This window comes from Cyprinodon tularosa, unplaced genomic scaffold, assembly GCF_016077235.1.
Source record: "Cyprinodon tularosa strain WSP-4 unplaced genomic scaffold, ASM1607723v1 ctg496, whole genome shotgun sequence".
Lineage (NCBI taxonomy): Eukaryota > Metazoa > Chordata > Actinopteri > Cyprinodontiformes > Cyprinodontidae > Cyprinodon > Cyprinodon tularosa.
Window position 1 is genome coordinate 444,679 of NW_024039225.1, and position 17,263 is coordinate 461,941.

Below are 17,263 nucleotides of genomic sequence, written 5' to 3' on the forward strand. Positions count from 1 at the left end.
CAGTTGTCCTTGGATAGGAGATAATCATTTGAACTTGATTAAAAAAACAAAAAGTAATAATAGAATTGAATAATATCTTTACCAAATGAAAGGGTACATTTTAATATGTATTTAAAACTACAAACAGTGAGTTTTGAACAATAATAACCATTATTTTGTGATTGCTCAAAATGTGTCCCACATATTTGTCACCACCGTCAGATATTTATAAAAAGCAATAAAATCAGGCTAACTAAAAGGTCAACTACATGCCTGAGGACCCCATTTTCAAATCTTCAGCTCTACTGGATGCCTTAAGGTCACTCAAGCTCCTGTAGGTTTGCTATTTTCTCTTAAACTTGTTCATATTTTTGGACACTGCTAATGTCACAACCATAACATGTCAACACCGTCTCTTTTGTATAAAAAATATTAGATTAGATTATGACATAAATGTTTACTTTTTAAGAAGAGGTCTAAAGTAGCTAGCAACAGAGGGGAAACAAGATGGCTAATGTGAACAACTCATGCATATCATGTGAAAGAGTAGGATTTTGTCACCACCGTCAGACGTCACCACCGTCAGATTTTCTGTCTGACGGTGGTGACAAAAAACTACAAATGGTTCTCAATGGAGGCTAGAAAATAATTGTTGATCTGTAATGTTTCATTAACTTCTTTTATATTTTTATTTATGTAATTCCGCCTAGATTTCTTCCATATTGTATAACCCTAGGGGATGGGGTGGGCCTTCCCTGTCTCTCAATTCACTATTATGCCATGTTCATTTGGTTTACATCATTTGGGATGCACATAGTGCACCTACTACCTACCTACATAGCACATAGTATACAATATTCCTTGTAAGCTATGGCAGGGCAACATTTAACCAAATCTAACATTTACTGTAATTCCCCCCAATTTCATAGTCATTACACTCAACTTTGACTTTATGTATTTTAGGAAGTTATGGCTAGGAAGCAGCTATCTGTGAAGGAAAGAAGGAAGAGAAACAGGGAATATCAAAAGAAGTGTGAAGGCCTACTGACAAAAAACCTACATATAATCAAGCAATTACTCAGAAGGTTCAAAATTTCTACCATAATGCAGCACGAATGACAACTGACAAACAGGACACAATCACACGCAAGAAAATAAAGCATCAGAGAATGATTCTGACTGATAATGATATTTCTTAATTGTACCTTATATTCCTTGAAAAATATTTGTCACAGTGCTCATGATTGTTATTTTTTGGACCAAATAGTTAAATAAAGTTAATAAACAAGAAACCATTGACTTGAATTGTATACAGTTTGGAATTGTATGTTGAAATGAGGCCACTGTCAACACCGTCAGTTCTAAAGTCACCACCGTCAGAGGGCTTTTTATTCGTTTTAAATGAATATGCTTGCAATATGTTTCTTCAGTGCTGTTCTCTCATTAAAGTAATTGTCTCTTTTAATACAAAAATATGTTTGTTAAATAAAAAAACATGACTTTTTCTATTTAGGCTTAAAGTAAACGTTATCTGATGTTAGATATTTTAAAGGACTACACGTGAAACAGTTAAAAAAATTAACAAAAATGAATATTCAACATTTAACAGCATAAATGTGTGCTAACAATGCCAGATAAAGATTTAAAAACTCTAAATACTTATTAGACCAAATAAATAAAAAATAATTAGCTTTTTATTGTGTCTGATGGTGTTGACAAAAACAAAGTAATAACTGGAAAAATGCCTATTTTATGAAAGAAATACAAAATGAGGAGGTTGCACCTGTACACTGCTGAACAGCCAAGACCTTGGTCTATAACAATATAACTTCAGATTTTGTAATCCAACTAACTTTTTATTTTCAAAATTAAAACCTGTTTTATCCAAATTCCCAAGAATCAGTGATTTCCTAGAGAGGTATGGCTCTATAGGACTACAGCAATAAAGTAAAATAAAGAGATAAACAGGAGGAAAATGAATTATACGTTCCATTAAATGTCTTATTTTTATGGTTTCAAAAATCTAAATTGTGAAGGATGTAATGAAATCACATTGTCATTTCATTTTTAGCCCCACATAATTTCCTCAACTCAAAATAAATTCTGATTAGTGAATTGTAGAAGTTTTCCCTCACAAAAATCCTTTTCTGTGTTGGAGCTGTTTCTGAGTAAAGATGTAAAAAAAATAACATTTAAGTAAAACTAGTAACAATTCTATCTGGTGGACACTGATTAACTTCTTAAGAAATATCTGTTAAAATACGTACAATTAAATTTTATGAGCTGTTATAACTTTTGGATCTATTTTTGCTACACACTCAAATACACAAATGCACAAACACTGGTTGTATTGCTCAATCTTTTGCCCTTGTCATCCATTGTATCTCCCATGGGTAGGCAGCAGCAGCCAGCAATGTGCCTCTGACACTCCTTTTCTCCTCAGGGACAGCTTGAAACCAGACCATCCTGTTTTCTTTCCTTTTTTTTGTCTCAGTCTTTTCTATCTTTTGTGTCAGTCCATCCTGATTCTGTATATTACTTAAGTTGATTCAGTTATAACTCCATTACATTTTGTTGTACATTATTATGAATGCTTTTGGAAATCCAATTCAAATATAATTTTTCATGATCATACCATACAAAGCCAATATGTGCAGTGATATGTTTATTGATCCTTGTGAATATTGTTGGAGCATACATGTATATCAAAGTGTCAGCATGTAGAAATAATCACATATTATAATCTTTACAGAAGTGGCCATAAAGCAAGAGGAAGATCTTGTGGAAAATGGTGACAACAGCAGCTCGGCACCTGAAGAAATGGGCCACACAGGAGATGAAGGAGCAGCAATGGAGGAATCATTGACGAACAGCCCACACAATGCACAGGATGGGTTGTCTGGGCCAAATGTACCATCAGATCCAGTAATTCGACAACAAAATGGTAAGATCATAGAGTGCATATAGGGACGTTTGGTACAGTATAGCTTTGTCATTTTTAACGACTCTTTAGGTTTCGGTTGGAGATTTTGTGGATAAATCAATGTGACGGTGAGTCAGATGCCTTTTATTTTTTTTGTTCCTCGACAGTGGGTGGAGTTTTCTTTTTTTCAAGCACAACAGTTATGTGTTTAAATGATTAACAAGGAAAAAAAATATCCTTGGAATCTTCCGCAACCTGTTTCCAACTGACGCCACGACTCCTCCGGCTGTCATCACATTTGGATCAGATTTCTCTTTTTCCAACTGGCGTCAGATCAAAAGATTTACATCTGAACGCGAAGCAGTAGCATACATAGTAATCTGACCATCCAAAGCACAGGACACTCAACCAGATGTATATTTTTAAGCATGATGCATCTGAGCTTCTGATCTAAGTAGTAAACGTTTTAGAATGACCTAAGCATACCCTGAGTTACACATTATTACACTTTAAGAACAAATTACAATAGAGGCAAAGGCTACTTAGGAAATAAATGATGGATAAAAATATGTCATTATTTAATTTTGTTTAATTATTTGCATAGGAAGTGCTAATCCTCTAAAACATCTAAATACCAGTAACAGTATACAGCTTATGTACCTTTCACTCTTAAGGTAAAACTGGTAAAAAGATTTGAGTCTCAGTCCTAGTGACCAGGACATTTTTAGGGCAAAAGTCTAAGTCGATTCAGGTATTTACCTCAAAGCGTTATGCTCAAAACACCCTCTGTAATGGCACAGTTGTGAGTAAGCTTATACACTAAGCTTGGTCACCTAGTTTTGAGAGTTAACATAGATTGGAGTTGGTTTTAAACATTTTTAATAATTGGAAATCTTACAGCTGCAAGTTTTTTAGTTAATCCTTCACAAGTATCTTTCATTTTGTGAACATCATTTATGAGGTCTGTCCAAGGATTCGAATTTGATTTAGATCTAGGCTTTAACTAGGCCATTTTAATTCATGAATATGCTCTTATCCGAACCATTCTATTATAGCTCTGGTTGTATGTTTAAGGTCATTCCCCTACTGGAAGATAAACCCACATTTTAGTTCCAATTATTTTGTAGCATTTACCAGGTTTCCATGTGAAACTACCCTCTATTTTGCTCCATCCATCTTCAAACTGAACAGCTCTTCTGCCCCTCCTAAGAACAATATTCCCCACAATATGGGGCTGCTAGGGCAGTGTTTCCCAACCGTGGGTATGCATACTCCTAGTGGCCCACGAGTGCATTGCAAGGAGTACCATGAGAATATTTCTTAGGTAGTAAAATAAAATAGGGCTGTAATATATTTTTCTTTGTGAGGACCCAACTGAGAAATTAAACAAGCTTTTATGGATCAAAAAGTAAATTGTTCTTATATGTTTGAGATCATATTGAGCTGTGACAAACATCCAGACCAAGCAGAGGAACAGACTGGAAGTAGAAAAAAGCCTGGTATCAGCTGTTTTTCACACTGAGCTATAGAAGCTCATCAAAGCAGCTCAGGTGTCTTGATGAAAACAAAGTAAAACTAATTAAGTCGGTCTGACTATAATTTTTGTTCTGTATTTTGTTCCCAATTCATCAAGTTTAAATGTATTTATAAGAGAGTTACTCAGAGAAGCTCCAGTTTTATGAATACAGGTTCATAATATGATTAATTTTGTTTTTATTTCAAATACTTACTAACTTCCAGGCAACATATTTATTTGTTTTTTTTTTTTGTTATTTGAGATGGAAAACATCAAATTTTTTAAATTAAGCGCTCACATTAATAGATGAAGCTATTCTATGATCCACTTTTGGACAACGAATACATTTGACTGAGAGGGGTACAGAAAAAAATGCCCAATGGGGTACAGAAGTCAAAAAAATGTTGGGAAAGACTGTGCTAAGGTATCATCCGACCAGACTCTTCTTCCACATTTTCCTCTCTTACACATTATTGTTACAACTCTAAGCATCTGGTTACTGCTATTTTTACGTAAAGGTCATGATTTTAAGATAAAGGCTATAGCGAATTTTTGAATAAAATGCTTTACAAATGAGTGCAGAAACTCAGAAACTTAAAAGTCTACATCTTCTATGACTGTATTTCCGTGTGGGGCTCAATAGGCTTTCAGGGTTTGCTGATATTTTTGATTCATTGTCTGAAAGTTCAATGATGTTTTACAGATTTTTTTTCTTTGTATATTTCTTACTTAAGTTTAAAGGAGGTTAAGTCTTTTGTAAAAAGATATAGTGAAATGTCTAACTTCTCATCTAGAAATAATAAAACAGTTGCCAATGGTTACACATTGACGAAGTCAGTTTTCAGTCATTATGTAAGGTGTTTAATTCTATTCAGAACAGGGAAATTATCCTTACTCTTGCTTTAATTTGCTTATAACAGTCATTCATAATCAGTATGCGGTTAACTTTCTGTACTGTTTTCTTTCAGGTGAAAGGCCATTCCAGTGCAACCAGTGTGGTGTGTCTTTCACCCAGAAGGGAAACCTGCTGCGACACATAAAGCTGCACACAGGTGAAAAGCCCTTCAAATGCCCCTTCTGCAGCTATGCTTGCAGACGTCGCGATGCCCTCACTGGTCATCTCCGCACTCATGCTGGTAAGCTCTGTTCTCACCCAATCTGCTTCTCTTTTTTTTTAACCGAACCATGTCTGTTACTGGGAAGAGACGATTTTTGTTTCGCCAGAAGTGTTATGAAGATAAAAAAAGAAGAAGTAGTTTTATATTTAGACAAACATATACTAAATTTCCCCCCAAAAGACATTTTAGCTCTCTATGTATGCATGCAGTCAATACAATGTAGATGTCAGGCTAATTGTCCCGAATGCATTTCAGATAAAAAGCATGCTTGATTTCAAAGCTTTGTTTGCATTTCTCCCTACTATTGCTCTGATATTAGTATGACTCAGGGGAACCTGGAGGTAAAAGATCTGTTTTTTATTTGGAAAAAGGTCATTTTTGTATGTGCATATTATAGCATGGTTGTGAGTGCTTTGTGGTTAGGTTCCAAGGACATATTGTTTCTCAGCTGCTTTCGTAGAGACGGAGGAAACTGTTGAGAAACACATGTGTAGTGGTAGCAGTCTCTCTAAACTGTAACCCACTTTCCTATCAGAGGATGTGCTCTCCCCTCCATTTCGCCTTTGAAATCAAGGTCAGACAATACCGTCATTTCTGCTTGTGATGCCCGCACTGGGGTTTCTCATTCAAAGTCCTCTTTTTAGTTGGAAGCAGCATTTGTTTTGGGGTGTGTACGAGTAAGTAGCTACTTTTACGTCTTTCATTTAGTTCGACATACAAAGTCCTACACAAATGTTACCTTCTAAACTCTTTAATTTTCAGAAATATTACCTAAGAGATTTGTTTTTTGGGGGGGATTTTAAATTGCGTACAACATATAAAATCTGAAAAGTGCTGTTTAACTTTCAGTAGGCCTAAACTCTCTTTTGAAACTATTACAGTTCGTTGGGGGATAAATACTTGTTATACTTTCCTTGGATGCTTGCTTGATGTGTCGCTTTAAATTTGAAGTGGACGTGGCTGACTTACGGATATGTTAGTTAAGTCCATGTGGACAGTTTGCACTGTCTGAGTCTTCCTTTGTCAGTTCATAAAACTCTGCCAAGTGCGCTGCAAAACTGGTATCAGAAATACCAGTAGACAAGTCTGTATCGCTCAGACTAGTACTAGCACTAGACATGCTGGTCTGTCATGCTGTTTGCTGTAATAAGTGCCATAAAACCTGACATTATCAAATGAAAAGTGTTGTTACCAACTGAACACGAACATGAGCTGTGTCTGTTGCTCATTATTCTCAGAGTTAAAGTCGCTCTCCTTTACGTTATCGGTCACTTCAAAATTGGTCCGTTCAGTTCACCAAAAATATGAACGTATGCAGTGAAAGCCACTCATTCACGACACTGAATGCTGGGGCATCAAAAGCAGCCCAGCCTTTTACAATCACCACTTTCTAATCCTGCGTTTTTCGAACTTTGCTGATGCAAGAACGCTACATTGTCGTATATTTAAATACCACTCCATCACTGAATAATTAGAGCTAACTTTCCGGTGATTGTGTCAGATAATGCTGCTGACGTGCTCGCTGCTACACAGATTGACAACTTTGCACTTAAAAATCGATTTTTGAATCAAGTTGTTGCCCCAAACTTACTCATAGATATGGTTTGATAGAAATCATTAGGGTTATTGTTCAGCTGGAAGTTAAACCATTACCCCAGTTTCAATGCTGATACACACTCTATCAGGTTTTTCTTTCCCTGTGTTTATTCTCATACATTATTTCTTAATCGGAGAGATAGCTCAAAAGAATGATGAAGTTGTAATTGAAATTGAATTGTTCAAAGGGATGTGCAGTGTCCAATTTTCACTCCAGCTAACTTCAACTGACTGCCTTATGAATAGTCTCCAACCTAGTAAAAGTTACTGCGATACAGACTCTCGTCCTAGTTCGTTACATAAACGTGAAACACTTTGGCTGACATGTTTCCCCTGTTTCAGTAACTGTAATCAAATAGAGATGATCCAATGCAATGATTGATTTTTGATAATTAAAATTCAAATAAGTTCTAAATTGTCCCTTTAAGAAGTCAGATTTTTATTTGTAAAATTATCTTAAAACCACATATACTTTACTTCTACTATATGCTACCTTGTGATTGTTCACAAAATTCAGATGATATACTCTGAGATCTTTGTCTGTAAAACACAAGATCAATAGGTATGATTACTTTTTTTCAAAGTTTATTCTTATATCCTTTCTTTTTTATATATAAGGTGACACTGCTGGTTTGGTTCCTTGCCAACAAGAACAAGTTTCGCAAAAGGAGAGCGAAAATAGAGAGGAAGAGAGAGAGAGAGAGAGAGCCTAGGGGAGGGAAAAGGAAAAAAACTGCGAAGTCAGTTAAGGAAAAAGGTAAAAGAAAGACAGTCAGTGAAGGAGGAACACTGAAGGCTGACCTGTGTTACTCTGGATAGTGACTGATAGTCAGTCTGAATATCATTGTGAAAAAATGACAAAAATATTCTGTGCCAAGAAGGAAGTCTTTTTTTTATTAGGTGCTACATGCAAGCAGGTTCCCAATTTATTTGCCAAATGCAATCAGCCAAGTAAGTTTGAGTTAAAAGTACATAAATAAGAACAGCAGGTAGATGTGGGTTTCAGGTCATACCAACATTTGTACAAAGTTGTGCGGAGGTGGTCATATACTGCATATATGAAAAGTAATATCTGCATTTTCCTTTGCATAAGGTTCTGAGAATAAATTAGTAACATTGAACAAAAGTTCCATCATTTGCATAGGTGAAAATAAATCCTTGAAAACTCTTTCATTATCCAAAAAAACCACTGAGCTTCAGCAGTGTTTCGTAATGCTGCAAAATATTTTATACCTTTAGTAGGGGAAGAAATGCATGTAGTTATGTAGAGATAGCATTGTCTTGTCATTTTGTAACAATTGTGTTTCATATAAAAGGTGGGGGTTTTTTTAGGTTTGGGGGGATAAAATACAGTAAAACATTTACTGTAAATAACGTAAGGCTTTTGCTTCCATTAGATCATATTTTAGTAAGCATACCTTTCTTTTTTAACATATAGAGCTCCAATGTCAATAAGTGAATCTGCCTCCAAGTACAGTATATGTGTGTAAGCATGGGTGTATGCGAGTTTAGGTGTGTTACTGCCTTAATGTCTCAGACTGAAACGTGCTTGGTTTCTCTGTTCTCACAGTACTGGATCGCCCATACATCATTTTCTAGTAGTAATGGTAAAAACTATACCAGTGAATGTTGGGTACAGCCAATCATAGTCTCTGGTCCTCAGTAGTAGACTTATGTGGCCTCCAGTTTACTCACTTACTTTCTTTATGAGTCAGTACCCTAATACAGGACACAAAACAACTGGCTTTATCGTGGTTTGTGTGGAGATTTTTCTACTGAGCATTTAAACAGATGTGCATTTTTCACTAAAGTATTTGATGCCTATTTGGTTAAAAATAGCGAGTTTAAAAGCAAAGAAGGTGGGCTGACTGAGAAAGATGTAAAGAGTACATCTTCATCTTTCCATTTGAATGAACTGAATACAACAAAAGTGTTATGAATCACACTCCACCTCCGTAGCAGTTTAACTTGGAGCTACTTTCCTACCATCATGGGATGCATGATCAACTCCGTTATTTACTCATGCTGCCACAGCAGTGGGAGTTTGCTTTGCGTGGCACAGACCAAAGTATTCTGAAATAGAGACTACATGGCGCAACTATTGATGTCGCCCACAGCCTTTGTTTCAGTCTAGCAACACTTGTGTGGAATCCACAAACTAGTAGTGGAACCTCCATGACCTCAGAAGCTTACTTTTGCTTGATTTGTACTACTAACTGGTCTCAAGCTTTGTTGCTATTACGTACTGCTCTGATGCTGCAGCACCAGACTCTACCCACTATGCAGCTGTAACTGAAACAATATTTTTCCATTGATTACCAATTATTTTAGTTGGAAAGCCACACAAGTGCAACTTTTGTGGACGGAGTTACAAGCAACGAACATCCCTGGAGGAGCACAAAGAGCGGTGCCACAGTTACCTCAGCTTGGATCCTGGTGCCAACACAGGCCCTTACCCAGGTAAACGATTGCATAACACAAAGAAATCATCTAGTGATCCAAAGTTGACAGATTTTATTTTTTGATTGTCTCTGATTAGTATCAAACTACTCTGAAACTGAAAAATAAATGTTTTTTTCTGATAAATAAATGCAACCTCTCTAAGTGCTATGATCTTCTTTAGAGATAATTACGCTGAAAATAGATAAACTTTTTTTTTGTATAGTAAGATGTAAGTAAAGATGTATGACATTATTCCCATGGATACTATATTTAAACATGTCTAGACATATCTGCAATTATTTAGGCTGTCAGACAGAAAGAGAGTAAGACTCTCAACAAATAACAAGAAGGCTCAGCAGAGGGCAGTAAAATGTGAATCATCCCTTTTATTTTCATGAAGGAACTTTCTTATCAGATATCTATAAATGAAAGGCAAAATTGAGATTGATCCCTTCTTTGATTAAATTAAATAAATAATTAAAATAATAATAAAAAAATATGCAAATAATAAAAGCTTGTTTTACCTGCTTTCCACTCATACTTGTGAAAGCAGCCAAGCTGTTGTTTCAACTGCATGACCTTATGTAGGCATTTTCAATAGCGCAGCATGAAAGGGAATCTCAACAAATGCAGGTATGATTTTTTTTTAGCACTTCCTATCCAAATTAACCTGGTCCCCAAGACTTGCTTGTTGTGAAAGAACCCTTTGTTAATCTAGCGGTTATAACATAGCTAATTATTCATTTTAGATGCTCTGCAGCAATGCAGACTTTTTATTTATAAGTAATAGTATCTGTGAACATTTTTTTTTGTTTCCTAAAATATTAGTCCAACTAACCTTGTTTTAGGAACTGTTTTCTCACACAGTAACACGATATCTGCTTCTGATTGGAATAATAAACAAGTAGGCTATACAGTCAGAGGATTGGAAAGCAGTACTTTTAATGTTGTAGCCCTTTCCCATTATAATAGATATTTTAGTGTGACATAATTTGTATGAGCAGATAAAGGCTTAAAGGAGCAATAAGCAAAACTTCACCTCTAGGTGGGGCTGTTAAGCACTGTCTGTAGACTCAAACACGTTCAACAAGTGGCGCCTCTCCCTACCTAAATTCTAGCTGCATCCCCACCACCACCTGTAGCTACTTATGCACATATTTGCAAAAGATAATTATACAACTGAATCTTAACTACCTTGCAGGAGGAACTTGTCTAGTGAAGAAGTGACCAACTCATAACTCTATAATGCTGTTAGCAAAAGAATTTAATTTTGGCAAAAGATTGTTTTCAGGTGAACATTTTGATTCCCTGAACGCGTTTCCCAACATTTTGCTCCTAAGCTACTTTACTCTCTGTAGACAAAGTCATAAGTAAGTGGCAGCAACATGCATGGACGTATAAATGCAGCCAGTGCCGAGAAATAACTGTGTGCTGAGAATGACCTCCCCTTTTGAACATGATGATGAGAAAATGGATTAAAATATGAACGAAAAGGGAACTTTTAAACATATTCCTAATGTTTTGATGTTTCTTATGCATGGATGCCCTAAAATTAAAGGGGCCATAGAATGATTATATACTGTAGGGTATTTGCTGCTGGTCCTTAAGGTCTCTGAATAGGGTGTGTAACATTGGTTGGGCTGAAAATGACATATCTGCTGTTCTATGTACCCTAATGCAAGCCTGGTTAAAAGCCCTAGAATGAAACGACAGGTTTTCTTCCTTTTATGGTATGCCCAAGAATATCTAGATGAGCTGTGCATTGATTGGTTGGTTTACAGCGAGCGAATCTGTGGAGCAAAGACGCATCATAGCAACAAGCACTCATTCACTGAAACATCGAAATTGTTTATATGTGTAGGGTGACCAGACGTCCTCTTTTTCCTGGACATGTCCTACTTTTCATACCTAAAAAATGTTCGGGGGAATTTCAAAATCGTCCAGGATTTTGGTCGACTAAAGTGCAGCACGGAGTCGAAACACGACAACACTCGAACTGAGCCGTCCAGGAACCCCAGTGGACGGTGTAGGGGAGTCAGCGGGGGACAGAGCGACTAAACCGACCCATTAACAGTACCCTGGACACTGGCTGGACACCGCCTGAGGTCCGGTCCAGTCAGCGGCCCAGCAGTCGACACTTCATACCCAAAGAGCTAAACTAGTGTCTTACATCTTCGTGATGTCTATTCATGTTCTTTGGCCAGTGAACCAGTGGGCTGGTCTCTATGTAAATTTCGGGGGGTGACAAAAGTACAGGACAGAACCAAATAAGGCACCACCCCCAAGTTTACGTCAACTCTGGGCGTCGTTTGGATTCATGGTGGAAGTTTGGAATTGTGAGATTTGCATAGAAAGGGTGTCGATGGGGTTTGAACTTCTCTGTCTGTCCATTTCACCCACTGAACTGTTATTATTCATTTATGACAATGTAAACTCGGTTTTGCATTCTATGACCCCTTTAAGAGTTTGGGTGCACAGATAAATGCAGAGAAAATCGCCTAAAGTCTCACACAATGATGAGAAAACTAATTGAAATATGAACGAAAAGGAAACTTTTAAACATAATCTTAATGTTTTGTCAGAAATGATATAGAATGGTGTTGATAGCAAAATCGCAAAATCCTATCCACTGAGCAGAGAATATATTCATCAGATACTGACTGTAGCACATCGACTAAAACATGTCTCCATACAAGTAAAAAATCGTATTTGTTCGAATTTATCTGTCTACCAAAACTCTCAATTTTAGGGCACCCATGCATAAGAAATATGAAAGCATTGAAAAATATGTTTAAAAGTTCAATTTACGTTCATATTTCGATAAGTTTTCTCATCAGTGTGGAGATGGGAGTTATATCTCGACAGGCAGGTATTTCTTAGACTGGCTTCTAAACATTAGAAAGAACAGAATCAAAGATATGAGTGAGACACCATATCATATTCAATCGAATTCCATCACTAGTTTTTAGTTCTTTCTTTCTAAAATAATTGATAATTGCCCATTGCTCCTTTCAATGCCTCAGATCTGATTAAATTAATCTTATAAAACAAAATCTTTCGAACTTAAACAATCTTGCAATATTAAGAAAAAAAATCCTTTTAAAATTATAATTTCAATGTAGTGTATGTGATTTTATAGAGACTACAATAATGCATGTATTCATCATTTTCTTTAACGCCTTAACGTGAAAATCTCTTCCGCCTATCCTTCTCAGGTGAAGTTGCAAAAGAGGCGAGGGCCATGGCCGAGCATGGCAGTATGCCAGGCTTTGATCGGCCGCCTGTAATCGAAAGGCTGCCCACTAATGTTGGCAAGAGGAAGAGCACTACACCTCAAAAATTTGTGGGTGAGTATGTTTTGTATTGGCCAGATGTCGCCAAAATAATTTATGGTGTTTTGTAAAAAATATTATTTTAAGTTTATCCTTTTCATTGTGTGGTAATTTTTAATTTTTTTTTTCACTTCAGCAAATGCATTTAATAGTTGAAATACAAAATTATCACTTAGATCTTAAATGGGATTTTTGTTGTTCTTGCTGTCAAACTTCAAATGTAGCTTTTTTTGCGGGAACTTTTGAAATCTCTTTTACTACTTTTTATTTTAATATAAATTGCCTAAATTATTTAACATTTCACGTTATTTTTCAAATATTTATTTTGAAAGAGATTTTCATCTTCCTTCTTGGTGTTGCATCATATCCTTATAACACACAGCAACTCTGCCCTATTTATGAGATGTTTTTTTTCTCTCTTCTTTTTTTTTTATTTGCCACATTATTAGAGGAAGAGATTGAGCAAGCCAGAGCAAGCAAAGGGCTCAAAGGCAAGGAAATGTTTTTCACTCTGTGGTTAGATACACCTGTAACTTATAACATTGCTCTTATCAAGTGAAAACAGCTTACCGCATCCCTGTTCTGGAGGGGTTAAACAGTGCAATAGTAGAAGGATGGGGGTTTCCACCCAATTAGACTGCAACATGTAGAGCAAAATGTGAAAAACAACAGCTGAAATAGCAGCACAGTATAGGTTTTTATGCCCAAGAAAGGAAATTACCCCCATACTCAGATTTTTGTTTTTGCATAACACTGCCTTTCCCAAATGTAATTTAAAGAAACAATTTTCCTTAATTATTTATTATTATATTTAATTATGTCTTTTTTGTTTGAGTTATTTGTTGTTGTATTTCATTTTAAATCATTTTTTGTTATATTTTTATAGGAGAAAAGATTCGCTACAGCTATCCTGATATAAGCTATCATGAGATGCGCCTGAAGTATGAAAATCATCCTGAATTGATACCACCCCACATGATGGACCAGGCTATTAACAATGCCATGACATACTTGGGAACAGATGGAATACGTCCTATGCTCCACCATCCTGGTCCATCTATATCTATGGCTGATGTTGTACCTATTGTCAACCCCCTTTACCACCATGTCCTGCCAGTGGGTCAGCAACCAGAACGTCCAGGGAACTGTGAAACACTTCCACCACATCCAAATCAATCCCATGAGTTTCCAAGCCATTCCACTTCAAACGGCACCAGCTCATTAAGTCGGCAGAACAAGCCACCTCAGCCATCACAGGAGGAATCAGCAAGCAACAGTGGCGTTGAGTCAGCCGACTCTGCTCGGAGCAGTCCTCAGGACAGGCAGGGCTACCTTAACCCCAATGCACCTGTGGGCCACAGGTTACGAGCCAGTCCAGCTGTGGGCTCTGGAGAGCGAGTTATAAATGCATCACCCAGTAGTGGGGCAGGTATGGGAGCGGGTATGACGCGAGTTGCCACAGAACGGCCAGTGGGCCACGAAGGAGTGCGAGTGTTTGCTCGGGAGGGCCACGAGCTGCGAGCTTTTCAGTGTGAGCACTGTCGGCTGCTGTTTCTGGATCACGTGATGTACACCATCCACATGGGCTGCCACGGTTACAGGGATCCCCTGGAGTGCAATATCTGTGGTCACCGAAGCAAAGACCGCTATGAGTTTTCCTCGCATATAGTTCGAGGGGAGCACACTTTTCATTAAATGGGACTAATCAGATACAAGCGGGAAGCTTAGGAAAGATATGAACGTCAACCTGCCATCCATCCTTTTCCTGTGAAAGGGCATAATTCAGTGGCGCTGTAGACAAGTGTAGCACAATCAAAGACTTTCTTTTTAAGCTACTGGTTGTAAATTGGAGCTTTTGAACAATCACATGAAGGTATGGGCCAAAGACATGATTTTTACTTATTTATATAACTTAGAAAGAAAAAAAAAACTTTCAATTATTTTTCTTCTTTTTACTAATCAGTTGTTCATTAGAGCGACTGCTAGAGGGCTTAAGAAGTTTTTCTCATTTTACAGTCACATGGAAATGTCTTTCTTGGAGATTTTGAGTTGAGTTAGCCTTCAATGAATAGCCAGTATCACAATGGCAAAGTCAGATGCTATGAGGGGTGAGTAAAATGTATAAAGAAAAGAACAATAGAACAAACTCACTGGTGCATTACTGGTTATATTAACGAGCTTAAGGAAAAGCATATATGAAAAGGTACAAATGGTTCGATTATTTTTCATAGAAATTCAAACTGCTTGGAAAAGTGGTAAAGTACCATTCCCTCTGGATTAAATTTTACAAGTTTTACAATCAAACATTTTTTGGAGATGATTCTTCCAAAGTTATACAAAAGATTTTCGCTAAGGCTATTGTTTTAATTTAAAGTTCTCATTTGGGTTATACTGATTTTTTTAAATTCTCTTTTTTTATTTTGAAATTCAAAATAATACATTCAAATGGAAGCACTAGTTTTATGGTAAAATGGACGAAGACAAATTCATTTGGCCTTAAAAAATTAAACAATAGATTAACAATCGTTTTTTTTATTTTTTATTTATACAGTTGCCTCATTCATAAATCATATACTGACAGTGGGAGGTGCTGTTTCTTCTGGTTATCTCAAAGGCATTGTCCTATATGTTAGACCCACCGCAACATGACTTAAGAAAAATGAAAACAAAAATTATTCTGAAAAGGTTTATTTACCATATTTTAGGCCTGACACAATATGATGAAATTGACTGTTTTGTTCAGTTAATTTAAATGAAAAAAGAAAACATTTTTGGAGATGCACCTACTAAGACGAACAACAGACTATGAAGTAAAACAACTTGCAAGGCTTTTTTTTTTTCAATAACATCCAAAATATTCAAAATAAAACAGACAATTGTATTTGCTTGCTTCTTGCTACATTGTTTTCATCTCTTCACCTTTAGCGCAGCTTTAGATTCAACAACCTTATACAATTATCATTTTTTTTAAACTGCAAGAATATTAAAATAAGCTCAAGATTTGACTTAGATGCATGGCCCGATAGTCTAATTTCATTCCCTATATTTTGTCAAGAGCAGCTTTTGTTCTTCGCTTCTAAAGTAAACACATCTCGTATTTTTTTCTTAGTTACTACGTTGTAAATTGTGTCTTTTATATTGTTTACTGCGGTAACAATATGAAACTTGATGTCACTGGTTTTAAATGTAGGTGTTTAATCTGGTTTCCTAATAATCTCATCACAGTGCTTTGCGGATTAAACTTTTAAGGAATTGAATGATTCTTTATTTAAAAGAAAAAATCTTGAATATTTTGTTGTTAAATAAGTCCTTGGATAAAGAGTACAGCACAGAGTCCTAACTGACTTAAAACTTAGATTTGCTCCAAAAAGATCTAAGATTAAAGCATGGATTTGAAGCAAATGGGTGGACCAGGTCTTCAGAAAATACCTTGTGAGCATTTTAGTAAAGAAGATACTGCCGCCACCTCTCGATCTGGTTGTAAAATGCGGATTTAAGCCATAGGGGAACAAAAATTTAATCTAAATACACAGCCGCAATGTTTTTTAATGTACCTAACTAAATGAGATCAAGTGTCTTTTTGTATGACTCGGTCTCAGTTAAATGTATATTTTGTATAGCCCAGGTAATACATGCATTTTTCAGCATTCAGCATTATCACCATCACAGAGAAACATTTTACTAATGCTGAAGCTCAAGTGTTGCCTCGTTGGCTTTCAGCTGCGGTTTTATGAGGCCTGTCAGCCTCTAATGGGGCTGCTCTTTATCTTTTCTTCTTCAGCCTGATCTTGCAAACAAGAAAGTACACACTAATGCATGTTAGTTTCCTTCACTCAATCTTGTCTTGTGTGTTTGCTATTTTCCCTTTCATTCACTTAGGAGCTTTAGCAGCATAGGTCAAGAAAGGGACAGTGTCAGAATGGGGATACAGTAAGTGAACATAGGATGATTTCCACGAGAAGACACTTCCAAGGACTGTACCAAATGTTCCATATGACCATTAATAAACCTCTAGTATCATGCATTAAAAGAACGTAAAGGCAAACTACAACATGTTACTGTACTCAATTGAGGGAAATCATATTTGGATGTGAAAATCTGGTCCTGTCATTGTTCCCAGCATTGTGCTAGGAACAGTAGCCTGTGGTCATGCACTTATATATCTGTCAAGAAAATATCCTTTGATGTAGGCGTAACAGAAAACAATGCAGCTTATTTAATTAAACATTCTTTAGCAGCTTAATGAATACAAAACTTCTGTTTAGGTTTATTCTGATGTCTTATAATTGTTTTTTTTTTATGTAATAACCTCTATAAGTTATAAGGCATTATTAGTTTCAAACAGCTCTTTTTTAAG

The 17,263-nt window shown here is 36.3% G+C and overlaps 1 protein-coding gene across 3 annotated transcripts in view; it reads left to right on the forward strand.

Moving 5' to 3' along the window:
• ikzf2 (IKAROS family zinc finger 2) overlaps positions 1 to 16,261 on the forward strand; it is a 30,459-nt gene extending 14,198 nt beyond the window's left edge. For 2 of the 3 annotated variants that reach the window (XM_038302638.1, XM_038302637.1), the window contains exons 4-9: positions 2,732 to 2,923; positions 5,387 to 5,554; positions 9,464 to 9,592; positions 12,790 to 12,921; positions 13,356 to 13,397; positions 13,793 to 16,261. In XM_038302638.1, the coding sequence (XP_038158566.1) occupies positions 2,732 to 2,923; positions 5,387 to 5,554; positions 9,464 to 9,592; positions 12,790 to 12,921; positions 13,356 to 13,397; positions 13,793 to 14,601 (1,472 nt within the window). In that variant the 3' untranslated portion in view covers positions 14,602 to 16,261. The remainder of the gene's footprint in view (positions 1 to 2,731; positions 2,924 to 5,386; positions 5,555 to 9,463; positions 9,593 to 12,789; positions 12,922 to 13,355; positions 13,398 to 13,792) is intronic. The other variant, XM_038302639.1, reaches the window with a different exon arrangement.
• Positions 16,262 to 17,263: the final 1,002 nt, after the last annotated feature.